Source organism: Hylobates moloch, unplaced genomic scaffold (assembly GCF_009828535.3).
Source record: "Hylobates moloch isolate HMO894 unplaced genomic scaffold, HMol_V3 SCAFFOLD_18, whole genome shotgun sequence".
Classification (NCBI taxonomy): Eukaryota; Metazoa; Chordata; class Mammalia; order Primates; family Hylobatidae; genus Hylobates; species Hylobates moloch.
Window position 1 is genome coordinate 48,312,244 of NW_026652293.1, and position 12,951 is coordinate 48,325,194.

The following is a 12,951-nucleotide window of genomic DNA, read 5'->3' on the forward strand; positions in this document are numbered from 1 at the left end:
TCTCAGCACTTTGAGAGGCTGAGGTGGGCAGATCATGAAGTCAAGAGATAGAGACCATCCTGGCCAACATGGTGAAACCCTGTCTCTACTAAAAATACAAAAATTAGCTGGGTGTGGTGGTGTGCGCCTGAAGTCCCAGCTACTCAGGAGGCTGAGGCAGGAGAATCGCTTGAACCCAGGAGGCGGAGGTTGCAGTGAGCCGAGATTTGCCATTGCACTCCAGCCTGGCGACAGAGCAAGACTCTGTCTCAAAAAAAAAAAAAAAAAAGAATAAAGATTTTCAGGTCAGGCACGGTGGTTCACAACTGTAATCCCAGCACTTTGGGGGCTGAGGTGGGTGGATCACTTGAGGTCAGGAGTTCGAGACCAGCCTGGCCAACATGGTGAAACCTCGTTTCTACTAAAAATACAAAAATTAGCTGGGTTTGGTCGTGCGTGCCTGTAATCTCAGCTGCTCCAGTGGCTGAGGCAGGAGAATCGCTTGAACCTGGGAGACAGAGGTTGCAGTGAGCCGAGATTGTGCTACTGCACTCCAGCCTGGGCGACAAAGCCAGACTCCGTCTCAAGGAAAAAAAAAAAAATTTCAGAACAGATAAAAAATAAAATCGTGTAATTATCAAATATTTACAGTTCTAATAAGCTGAAAAATGAAAAATAAACTGCTGCTTAAAATAATAGATTATATTGTCTTCATGATGTAGCTATAGAGACGGCTCTCATTTATTGAAAGTATTCGTGGGTTTTTTTGGAGAAAAATAATTGATGAAAAGTAGTATCGCAACTTATTTAATCAAATCTAAAAAGGAAATGGAATGTGAGGAGAGATATGATGATTCCTTCAGGGGATCATGAGATTGAGAAAATATTTCTTTTTAAAGGGAAATATTTGAGCAGTTTAAGTGCTACTAGGAAGACTTAGGAAGGTAGAAGCAGTTAAAGATTCTTGTTTACAAGTGCATAACTGGGAGAGTGAAGTTCCTGAGAAGGAAGTTGCCTCAAAACACAGTATGACTGTTCAGTTTTAGGAGTAGTCAGAAAGACATTTCCCATGGTTGTAACAGGAAGAAAGGAGGTAAGAATGGGTATAGATGTTCGCGCATTTGTAGATTTGGGTCTCAGAAAGTTGAAGGTGTTCCTGTCAGAAATCTTATGTTTTCTGTGAACTAGAAAATAAGGTCATCTTCTGAGAGTAAGAATGGAGATGTTTGTTGGAGGAGATTACAGAAATCCTGAAACTGGGAGAAAGGGCTGGGGAGCAGCACTGAGGCCCAGTTAGACGTCCTACATTTAAAGTATTTGCACAGTGCTGGGATTTTTTTCCAGCCCCATTCTGCAGCAATAGCGCATCAAGGGATGATATGGACATTTGCACACATACAAGTTTGGGAGATAGAACAAGAGGCAAGGGAGTTGAGGAGACTGGCAAAAGAGTGATTTCAGTGATGAACCTGCAGTTTAATCTGTAGAAAAGACGGGAAGACTCAAAGACACAGGCAGAATATCGAGGTAGTGGATGAACAGTCCAGAGAGAGTAGACTGGCTCACTGAGGGAAGGGACTTAAAAAGAGGAGCAGAGAGCCAAAAAGGGACTCTTAGAGGACATCTGTGTTTGGTTGGACGGGATCTTCCCCCTACAAAACAAGCAAACCGGGGGAAAAATAAAGGGAGGGGAAGGGAAGCATAAAATTGAAGTCAGAGAAATATCACAGGAGTTACTAGAATAGTATCCATCCTATTTCCCTTGTTCAAGAAGTGAATGTATTTCTTTATTGTTCATTGTAGAAAAATGAAGCACAAGACTTGACTATACAGTGGCCACTCAATAGATACCTGCTGAAGAATGACTGAACGAATAGTAAATGCAAATTTCTTATTCAAACCTTAAAAAAATCCTCTATTATCTGTCTTTCTAGCTGTTTATTTTTCCTTAAGCAGCCCATACATAGTTGAATAATTACTCTGGGAAGCAATGGAATTGTAATTTGTGTTGAAGCCAGACACAATTTGGTTCAAATTCTAAAACTACCGGACACACTAGACTGATCATGGCAATGTCTGACAAAAGTTTTCCTCCCCTACCTGCTCTCTCCCCTCCCTTTGGGGATTAGAAGGTAGAAGGTAGTAAGAACAAGGCCTTTCCCCAAATAGCAGTTTTATCTCCCAAGATGATCTGGATTTTAAATTACTATGTGCAAAGTTACTAGGGATGCAAAAATGAATTAAAACAGATTTTACTGTAAAGGAATTTTTGAGTCTGATGGGGGAGTCAGACGTAGACATAAATACAAGACAAGACATGGCGAAAATCCTAAACATGAAGTTTGCAAGTTCTAGGAAAGGTCTAGGAAATAATTATCTCTAAGGAGTGGGTGGGATTAGGGAGGTTTTATAAAAAAAAGTGACACTTGAATTGGGTACTGCAGGAACAGTCTAATGAAAGGTAAAGGCAGGGGGCTGGAAAGTTTGGTACATATCGAGGAAGACAACAGCACTAGAGATCTATTACTTTAACAATTAATTGTTTTGCTTCTGCCTTTAGAAGCTTATTTATAGTTTAATAGGGAAATAAAACGAGTATATAACATACATAGAAAACTAGTGGGCTTCACGAAAAGCATTACACCCCGTTTTGAAGATTCTTCTGAATTTTAAATTCTGATGCAGTGTCCTCCCCCCACACCTTAATCCCGGAAAATAAGTGTTCAGAATCACCTCTTAGAAATATGATCCATAAAGGACAGCATTTAAGAGCGACATCCTGCATTGCCTAGATTCAATTTCAAATTACTGTACTTAGCTTCTATGAGCCTGTTAACTTTTTAATAAAATGAGGATAATACTTCTCTCAAAGAATTGTTAAGAATGACAGCGGATAAAGAACGACACTGGATAAAGAATGCATGACAAACACAGCACCTAGATACTATGTCCTAAATTTACGTTTAATAAATAAGTAGATTGGTATGTGCAGTTTAAAAGAGGTTTCACCAGGCAGCACCAGTTCCCCTGGCTGTAGGCGATAGACCACGCCTTCCTAATCAGCGGGCGCATTCCCTGACTTTTGGGGAAATAGCGGTCCAAAACCGCGTCTAGCATTAGCAAAAGCACGTGGTCTCCGTCTCCCAGCAACAAAAAAAGAACAGTAACTCCGGCGCAGGCACCTCCAGTAGAGGGCTTGTTTTTAAAATCCATCCGAAAGGGCCAATCAGAGGCGGCAATCTGAGTGCGCAGGCGCGGATTGGTCCGCAGCTACTTACAGTGACCAATAGGCGTGGAGGTAAGTTTGGTTGAGACCAGAAGCGGGCGAATTGGCCACCGGTGGCGGCTGCGGGCAGTTTGAATTAGACTCTGGGCTCCAGCCCGCGGAAGCCGCGCCAGAACTGTACTCTCGGAGAGGCTGTTTTCCCGTCCCCGATAGCAAGGTGAGCGTCCTGACTGGGTCCGGATCCTGGCCCTGGCGGCGGACGGTAGGCGGCGGGCGGCGTGGGGTGCCGCTGGCTTTTTGCCGGCGGGTACTGGGCGGGGAGGCCCCTGGGATCACTCTCCCGGCCCTGTAGGCGCCGGGGACCGCCCCCTCCCACCCGACGGAACTGGAGAATCGGCCCCGGGATGTGGTTCGTAGGGGTGTCGGCGCCCCTCTGCTCGGGTTCAAACTGGTCTCGGATTAGTGTCCCAGACCCTAGTCGGTCACGGACTCACACTTTAGGGGATCATTTTCTTCCTCCGTAAAAGAATTGGAGATGACTAGGTATTTCCAAGCCGTCTTCCCAGTCCCGTAACCAACCTTACTGAAATTCGGGCCCTGGTCCTTTGTTTTATTGAGTAGATGTAAGCTTGGGTTTTGATCTGGTTGGCGACGTGGGGTGCCTATGGTTAGTTACGCGAGCATTTCTCTTCCCCTCTCTTCTTCCTCCCGTCCACATTTTTTTTTTTTTTTTTTAAATAGAGATAGGCCTTCCTATGTTGCCTAGGCTGGTCTGGAACCCCTGGGCTCAAGGGATCCTCCCGCTTTGGCCTCTGTTAAGTGCCAGGATTACAAGCGTGAGCCACTACGCCCGGCCCTCCCTTCCGCATTTATTTGGACGCGCCTGTGTGCCTGGCTCTGCTGTGTAATGAGGACCCAGAAATAAAAGGCATGGGTCGTGCCCTTGAGGAGCCTGATCTAGAGGAGAAGGCAGGGTTATCATTCTCAGACCCAGCCTTGGTACAGTGCTCAGGGACTCTGGCTTTTTCGAGGAGGTGGGGAATTCTGACAACGGGAAAGCGGTGGTGGAGGTGGGGCAGGAGGAGGTCACACAAGAGCTTCCTTGGGGACTAAGGGACTGGGTAGTTCGGGCATGAAGAGTGCCCTCCACCTATTTAAGATAGAAAGATACAGCATTTTCTGGAAAGGACAATAGTCCTGCAAATCCTCCGTGCAGGAACCTTCATCCGGGGCTTTTCTTCACTCCCCACCTCGATTCCCTGTTCCTCAAAAGTAAACTTCTGAGGTTTATTTTTTTGTTGTTCTTTTGCCCCAGTGGCCCAATACAGGTGGCTGATAGCTGATGCCTTAGTGGGCCAAAATCTGCTCTGATAACAGTTAGCTTGGTCTACATCTATATTGCTCTCTCTCTTAGACTTTGGAATGGAAAAGCATTCAGCTTGCCAGTCTTCTTTATGTTTATTCCCCTCATTTTCTAATCGTCTTTCTAAATTGCTCCTTTTTATATTCTGTTGGCTATGGCATCTTGATGTATGATTTCAGTGGCTGGCTGAATTGTTTAGGGCAATTACAGTTGTGTATCTCTGGGTACAGTTCTCTGACTCCTGACAAACTAGATTGGAATGGAGGATATTGAGACAGGGTCAGTTGTCCTTTGTTGGTTGAGAGGCATGTGACTCCTTTCAGTAGTTTTGGGATAAATGGGAGTGGAATATAAGATGCTGTGTTCCAAGAACTGAGACCAAAAAAAAAACAAAAAACAAAAAACTGGTAGCAAAACACAGCTTTCCAAGCTTCGATATCCAACTTATATGTTGTCTAAGACCTTTGCTTCTCCCTCTTCATTTTTTTTATTGTTCTTAGTACTTTCATGAACTGCTTATTGTTTTGCTAAAAAGGTTCCTTGATAAAATCGATTGAAAAAAGCCATTAAAATGGCCATTAACTTTATTTAGTAAAAAACAAATTCTCAAACTCTTGCCTAAGTAACTGGAAAATGAATGATTTTTCTTTTTGTTTATGTTCTGAAGGCTAAAATAAAGGATAGTTGCCATATTTTCTTCCAGCTTATTTCTATTTCCTAAGATGTGGCTGAGAAGGAGCCCATATTTCAGGTACCATAGGCTGAAATATACAAGTGAAAAAGTGTTTTTAAAAAGTATCTAATAGCTAACATATATGGAAAGCTTACCAGGAAAGCTTACTGTTTCTAAGGCCTTAGGAAGTCACCATCATTATTATCCTCATTTTACAAACAAGGGAAACAAGGCATAGAGCAGCTAAATAACTTGCCCAAGGTCATACATCTTGTAAGTGCCTGAGCTAGAAGAATCCACTTTCAATCACTAAGGTTGTACTGTATATGTCTTTCCTGGTCAGTGTCTGTCTGGAGCCTGACTTTGCCACCTTTTGGAATGATTCTAGTACTAATATGGCATTCACTCTTCATACATGCATGCATTCATTATTAAAAAATGATAACTGCTTGGAAGGAGATGGGCTACCTGTGCTGTGAGTAACTATGATGGGAAACTATGACCGGGTCGGGAATCTCAGAAAAGTTTCCTAGAGGAAGAGGGACAAAGTATGAGTGGTAATTAATGATGTGAAGAAGGAAAGAGAAGTATTTGCAGAATATCTTGTCATGCATTTTCTTTGTTTATAGGACCTATTTCACCTGAAAACCTTACGGCAAAATATTATTTTTTTCTTAGCTTTTATTTTTGGTTCAGGGGTACACATGCAGGTTTGTTATATAGGTAGACTCATGTCAGGGGTGATTGTTGTATGGATTATTTTGTTGCCCAGGTACTAAGCCTAATACTCACAGTTATTTTTTCTGCTGCTCTTCCTCTTCCAACTCTCCACCCTCAAGGAGGCCTCAGTGTCTGTTGTTCACTTCTTGGTGTTCATTTGGTTTTCTGTTCTTGCATTAGTTTGCTAAGGATAATTGCCTCTAATTCCATCTATGTTCCTGCAAAAAACATGATCTCATTCTTTTTTATGGCTGCATAGTATTCCATGGTATATATGTACTACATTTTGTTTATCCAATCTGTTATTGATGGGCATTTAGGTTGATTCCATGTCTTTGTTATTGTGAACAGTGCTGCAGTGAACATTTGTGTGTGCGTGTGCTTTTTTTTTTTTTTTTTGGTAGATACGGGATTTCGCCATGTTGCTCAGGCTGGTCTTGAACTCCTGAGCTCAAGTTATCCACCTGTCTTGGCCTCCCAAAGTGTTGGGATTACAGGCATGAGCCACTGTGCCTGGCCATGCATGTGTCTTTATGTTGAATGATTTATATTCCTCTGGGTATATACCCAGGATTGAGATCACTGGGTTGAATGGTAGTTGTTTTTAGCTCTTTGAGGAATTGCCGTACTGCTTTCCACAATGGTTGAGCTAATTTACACTCCCACCAACAGTGTGTAAGTGTTCCCTTTGCAACTTGGCCAGCATCTGTTATTTTTTTAACTTTTTAATCATAGCCATTCTGACTGGTGTGAGATGGTATTTCATTGTGGTTTTGATTTGCATTTCTCTAGTGATCAGTATACTGAGCTTTTTTTCATATGCTTGTTAGCCACATGTATATATATTTTTTTTTTTTGGAAAAGTGTCTGTTCACGTCCTTTGCCCAGTTTTTAATGGGGTTGTTGTTTTTCTCTTGTCAATTTGTTTAAGTTCCTTATAGATGCTGGATATTAGACCTTTATCAGATGTGTAGTTTGTAAATATTTTCTCCCATTCTGTAGGTTGTCTGTTTACTCTGTTGAGTTTCTTTTGCTGTGCAGAAGCTCTTCATTTTAATTAGATCCCATTTGTCAATTTTTGCTTTTGTTTTGATTGCTCTTGTCATCTTTGTCATGAAATCTTTGCCCATTCCTGTGTCCAGGATAGTATTGCCTAGGTTGTCTTCTGTGGTTTTTATAGTTTGGGGTTTTACACATTTAAGTCTTTAATCCATCTTGAATTAATTTTTGTATATGGTGTAAGGAAGGGGTCTAGTTTCATTCTTCTGCATATGACTAGCCAGCTATCTCATCATTTATTGAATAGGGAATCCTTTCCCCATTGTTTGTTTTTGTCAGCTTTGTCAAATATCATATGGTTGTAGGTGTGCGGCTTATTTCTGGGCTCTCTATTGTGTTCCATTGGTCTATGTGTCTGTTTTTGTACCAGTACCATGCTGTTTTGGTTACTTTAGCCCTGTAGTATAGTTTGAAGTAGGGTAATGTGATGCTGTCAGCTTTGTTCTTTTTGCTTAGGCTTGCTTTGGCTATTTGGGCTTGTTTTTGGTTCCATATCAGTTTTAAAATAGTTTTTTCTAGTTCTGTGAACAAGTCTTTGGTAATTTGATAGGAATAGCATTGAATCTGCAAATTGCTTTGGGCAGTATGCCCATTTCAATGATATTGATTCTTCATATTCATGAGCATGGGATGTTTTTCCATTTGTGTCATCTCTGATTTCTTCGAGCAGTGTTTTCTATTTTTTTTGAGATGGAGTTTCACTCTTTGTTGCCCAGGCCGGAGTGCAGTGGTGCGATCTTGGCTCACTAAAACCTCTGCCTGCCAAGTTCAAGCAATTCTGCTGTCTCAGCCTCCCAAGTAGCTGGTATTACAGGTGCCCGCCACCACACCCGGCTAATTTTTGTATTTTTAGTAGAGATGGGGTTTCACCATGTTGGCCAGGCTGGTCTCGAACTCCTGACCTCAGGTGATCTGCCCCCCGCACCGGCCTCCCAAAGTGCTGGGATTACAGGCGTAAGCCACCAGGCCCAGCCTTCTAATTCTTATTGTACAGATCTTTCACCTCCCTGGTTAGCTGTATTTCTAGGTGATTTATTCATATTGTGGCAATTGTGAATGAGATTGCATTTTTGATTTGGATCTTGCCTTGGCTGTTGTTGGTGTATAGGAATGCTAGTGATTTTTGTATATTGATTTTCGTATCCTGAGAGTTGGCCGAAGTTGTTTATCAAGTGAAGGAGTTTTTGGGCCAAGACTATGGCGTTTTCTAGATGTAGGATCACATTGTCTGCAAATAGGGGTAGTTTGACTTCCTCTCTTCCTATTTGGATGTCTTTTATTTCTTCTTCTTGCCTGGTTGCTCTGGCCAGGACTTCCAATACTATGTTGAATAGGAGTAGTGGAAGAGGGCATTCTTGCCTTGTGTGCCAGTTTTCAAGGGGAATGCTTTCAGCTTTTGCCCATTCAGTATGATGTTGGCTGTGGGTTTGTCATAGTTGGCTCTTATTATTTTGAGGTATGTTCCTTCAATACCTAATTTATTGAGAGTTTTTAACGTGAAGGGATGTTGAATTTTTAATGAAAGCTTTTCTGCATGAGATAATAATGTCACTTTTGTCTTTAGTTATGCTTATGTGATGAATCATATTTATTGATTTCCATATGTTGAACCAACCGTGAATCCTGGTGATGAAGCCTACTTGATTATGGTGGATTAGCTTTTTGATGTGTTGCTGGACTTGGTTTGCAAGTATATTGTTGAGGAATTTTGCATCGTTGTTGATCAAGGATATTGGCTTGAAGTTTTCTTTTTTTGTTGGGTCTCTGCCAGGTTTTGGTATCAGGATGATGCTCGCCTCATAGAATGAGCTGAGGAGGAGTCCCTCCTCAATTTTTTGGAAACTGGGGATGCAGACAAAGTACCCTGTACACCCAGCAGTAATCCCATAGGAGAAGGCAGAGGCCCCAGGCCATTTAATTAGCAGCAAGGTGATTATGTGGTACGTCTTTTCACAGTTGAGTTAGATGTACTCCACCAGTTATGATGGGAATCAATTTAAATATACTTTCTTGATCCCAGAAATTCAAGTATGTGGACAGGATGTTACACATGGTAGGATGATTTGTTATAGCACAACTAACATATTTCAAATGGACAAAAAATTAGTATAATTTACAGTATCTTAAGATAAATTTCCTTTGAATGGGAGCTTCCTTTCCAGTCCTTTGAGGTCTACAAGACATATCTAGAAAATTTACTACTATGGAAGATGAAGACTGTTTAAATCGAATGGGGGGCGGGAAGGGGAAGGGCCTATGGTTTTTCTTTTTGATTAACTGCTGTAACCCTGTCCTTCAGGCAGCTGAAGGAGTTTCATATTTTCTTTAGACATCGTTAGGCACCAAAGCTCTTGCAGGACAACTTTGATGCTACATGAATTCTGCCATTTTGTTAGCACTGATATGGCTCTTTGGTCCACCAGTCCATTAGAACTATTAACCCTATTTATGTTAATTTTTGTTAAAAATCTTACAAAGGCAGGGTGCTTCTGGGCATTTAGGCTACATTCTATTTTAAGGCTGTATACTTGACTTTCACAAATCGTTCTTTGAGGCTCAATTATCATCCCTGTCCATCTTGTGCCAGGTCTTCATCATCTTCTACACCCCAGCTAACTATGCCATCTCCTACCCCTCTCTGGCCTTCTTCGAGTTCTTCCAACAGCTGGAAACTTCGAGAGACTTTTACTCCTGATCCCATAGTGACTGCCATCTTGCATTGCTGTTGCCCCATGTTTTGTATAATGAAAAAACTGAGCAATAGAAAGCAGGTAGTGATATAAGAAGTCAACACTGAGAAATGAGAAAAACAGAAAGCAAAGGGAAACCAAGCAGGACAGTATGTACTTCAAAATCAATTACTGGTTGCCACCTTTCAGAGGATGGAGAAGATAGATATTATACTTTGCTATCTTTTGAAATGTGGTCTTGAAACTTGATTCTTAGGGGTGGTTAGACAGATGCATTAATTTCTGAGACTTTGTTTCCTTTTGCTATGGTAAGACCAACAGTCTGGTTATTCTTTTCAGTTTATTTACAAATGTTGGAGTAATAAAGAAGGCAGAACAAAATGAGCTGGGCTTTGGAAGAATGGAAAGAAGGCCTGCCTACAAGAGCTCTTCAGAAAATTCAAGAGCTTGAAGGACAGCTTGACAAACTGAAGAAGGAAAAGCAGCAAAGGCAGTTTCAGCTTGACAGTCTCGAGGCTGTGCTGCAGAAGCAAAAACAGAAGGTACCCCTAAAGCACTCATTATTGCCACAGAACTGCTGGTATTTAAAACTGTTCACTCATTTTTGGATTAATTATTTCATCTTCTTTACATTTAGGGAAAAATGATTTTGCTATCTTCAGGTGGTAATTCCTCTCCCCTCCCCCACCCCCGTCCCAGGCCCCAGTCCCCTTCTTTTTTTTTTTTTTTTTTTAAGTCATTTTTATTTTAATTGCTTTTAATTTTCTCCATTTCTGTCCTCATTTCTGCTTACCTGCTAATATTTAGGGCTACTGAGTTCCATTTCAACTTCCATGTGGGACCATGAATTGGGGATTGCTTTTGCACTGCATAGCAACAAGGCAAAAGGTGTCTGCTCCTAATCTGGGGACAGTATTAGAGCATTTTGCGGTTAAATGGATGTGGCTTTCTTAGACTGGGCTTTTTACCTTGGTATTCCTTAACCTTTTCAGGTCTAGTAAATGAAAACTAAACAGTACTTTTTAAAAATTACCTCTCTATTAGCCAACTAAATAGTGATACAGTCATTGCTTCTAAAAGGATTTTGCTTGTGGGAGAATTTTCTGGTTTCTAACAATAACTGGTTTTAGCAACCAAACTTGAAAATGAATTGTTAAGGGAGATTTATAGGATTTATTTCCTATTTTTTAATTTTTGAAGGGATAGTAAAGACTCCCTTTCTAGGATGGGTATGTCTGGCCAAAGATGATATAGTTCATGACTTCAAAGAAGTTTCCTTTCTATTGGCTTCAAAGTGTGATCATCTGAAATTTCTGTGTTCATATGGCTTATTGCAGCTGTGTCTCAGGAATCTAGTAGTCAATGTTAGACTCAGGTTTACCAATAATACTTGGTAAATTCACGAAATAAGGGAGTTATTGTCTTCTGAACAATCCTCATTAGGTTGAAAATGAAAAAACTGAGGGTACAAACCTGAAAAGGGAGAATCAAAGATTGATGGAAATATGTGAAAGTCTGGAGAAAACTAAGCAGAAGATTTCTCATGAACTTCAAGTCAAGGAGTCACAAGTGAATTTCCAGGAAGGACAGCTGAATTCAGGCAAAAAACAAATAGAAAAACTGGAACAGGAACTTAAAAGGTAATATTTTGGGATGGTAGTTATAGGGATGATGTTTGTATGTATTAATCAGATGCATTTGTCTTTTCCTTTAACAATATAATTATACTTTGCAATTTTTTTCCTGGTGGAATAAGTAATGATTCGGTCTCTGTACTGTAACTTGAAAGAGTGGAAGATTAAAAACAAACAAACAGTGATTTGGTTTTATTATTGCATAGCTCAGTATGATAGAAATTTATCAAGTGTTTGCTCCATTACTCATGCATTCATTCAGTATATGTTTATTAGGCTGTACCATGATTCAGACACTGTTGGTCACTGGGTAATACAATAATAAATAGTACTATCATACTATCAAGTTATTTGATAGTATGATAATACTAGTTACGTAGCATTAATTGATAGTATGATAGTACTTGTTAAAATAAAACTATCGACAGTTGTTACTGAAAAGATGGAAATTAGTTGGAGCATACTGATGGCTCGTGTTTTCTCTGGGTGGAAAAGTTGCTGTAGAGAATGAGAGGGAGAACTAGGGAATTATAAAAGGATGGAATAGCATGCAGGGCCCAGTTGAGATTGGAGACAGAATATAAGCAGGCCCAATCTACAAGGTTGCGTGATAATTTTAAAAATGTTTCCTTTTGGCTGGGCGAGGTGGCTCATGCTTGTAATCCCAGCACTTTAGGAGGCCGAGGCAAGTGGATTACCTGAGGTCAGGAGTTTGAGACCAGCATGGCCAACATGGTGAAACCCCCTCTCTACTAAAAATACAAAAATTAGCCAGATGTAGTGGCGGGCGCCTCTAATCATAGCTACTCAGGAGGCTGAGGCAGGAGAATTGCTTGAACCTGGGAGGTGGAAGTTGCAGTGAGCCAAGTTCGTGCCATATCCTCATAGCACATTTGGCTTTAAAATATTCTTATTATCTAATAGACTACAAAAACTACATGGTTTTAAAATTTTCATTGCTAACTTTCAAATCCATTGCAGAAACTCATTTTTTCCATCAGTTGCCACTGATTAGGTTTCTTGAAGGTCTCCAACAAGTGAGGTTGAACCATTTGGAATGTTTGTTAAAACTGGAGATTGACAATCTCATATAGTTCAACCTAGTAGAAAATGCTTTTAGCTTTGTAGTGCTTTTTTGGTGATGGTGCTTGTGTTTTTCTTCTTAGGGGGAAGGAGAAAAAATGGTTTATGAAAATAATAGCAGGGTATACTTTTGTTTGAGTAATAAATAACTTTGTTTAAAATGAAAGGATAGGGAAAAGAGAATAAGATACGAATTTAAAGTGGAAAAGAAACACTGGTTTTGCAAGGTTCTTCAAAATTCATCTCGAATCAGCGATTTGTGACACCTTTGCTAATCTGTAGACCTGCAATGTCCAATATGGTAGTCACTGGCTACGTGTGGCAATTATGATGTACTTGAAATGTGGCGGGTGCAAATTGAGATGAGCTGTAAGTATACAATGGGTGCCAAATTCTGAAAATTTAGTATGAAAAAATGTAAAATACTAGTAACTTTCCTATTAATTACAAGTTGAGAGTATCTTGAAAATAGCAAGTTAAATTAAATATTAATTTTACTTATTTCTTGGTGCTTTTTAAATACT

At 40.4% G+C, this 12,951-nt stretch overlaps 1 protein-coding gene and 1 pseudogene across 1 annotated transcript in view; one reads left to right on the forward strand and one right to left on the reverse strand.

The window, feature by feature from the left end:
- Positions 1-3,295: 3,295 nt before the first annotated feature.
- Positions 3,296-12,951, forward strand: part of CENPF (centromere protein F) — a 60,021-nt gene continuing 50,365 nt past the window's right edge. Inside the window, exons 1-3 of the mRNA XM_032136695.2 lie at positions 3,296-3,422; positions 10,050-10,252; positions 11,154-11,350. Of these exons, the coding sequence (XP_031992586.1) occupies positions 10,091-10,252; positions 11,154-11,350 (359 nt within the window). The 5' untranslated portion in view covers positions 3,296-3,422; positions 10,050-10,090. The remainder of the gene's footprint in view (positions 3,423-10,049; positions 10,253-11,153; positions 11,351-12,951) is intronic.
- On the reverse strand, positions 9,294-9,733 carry LOC116457484 (ubiquitin-conjugating enzyme E2 variant 1-like; annotated as a pseudogene).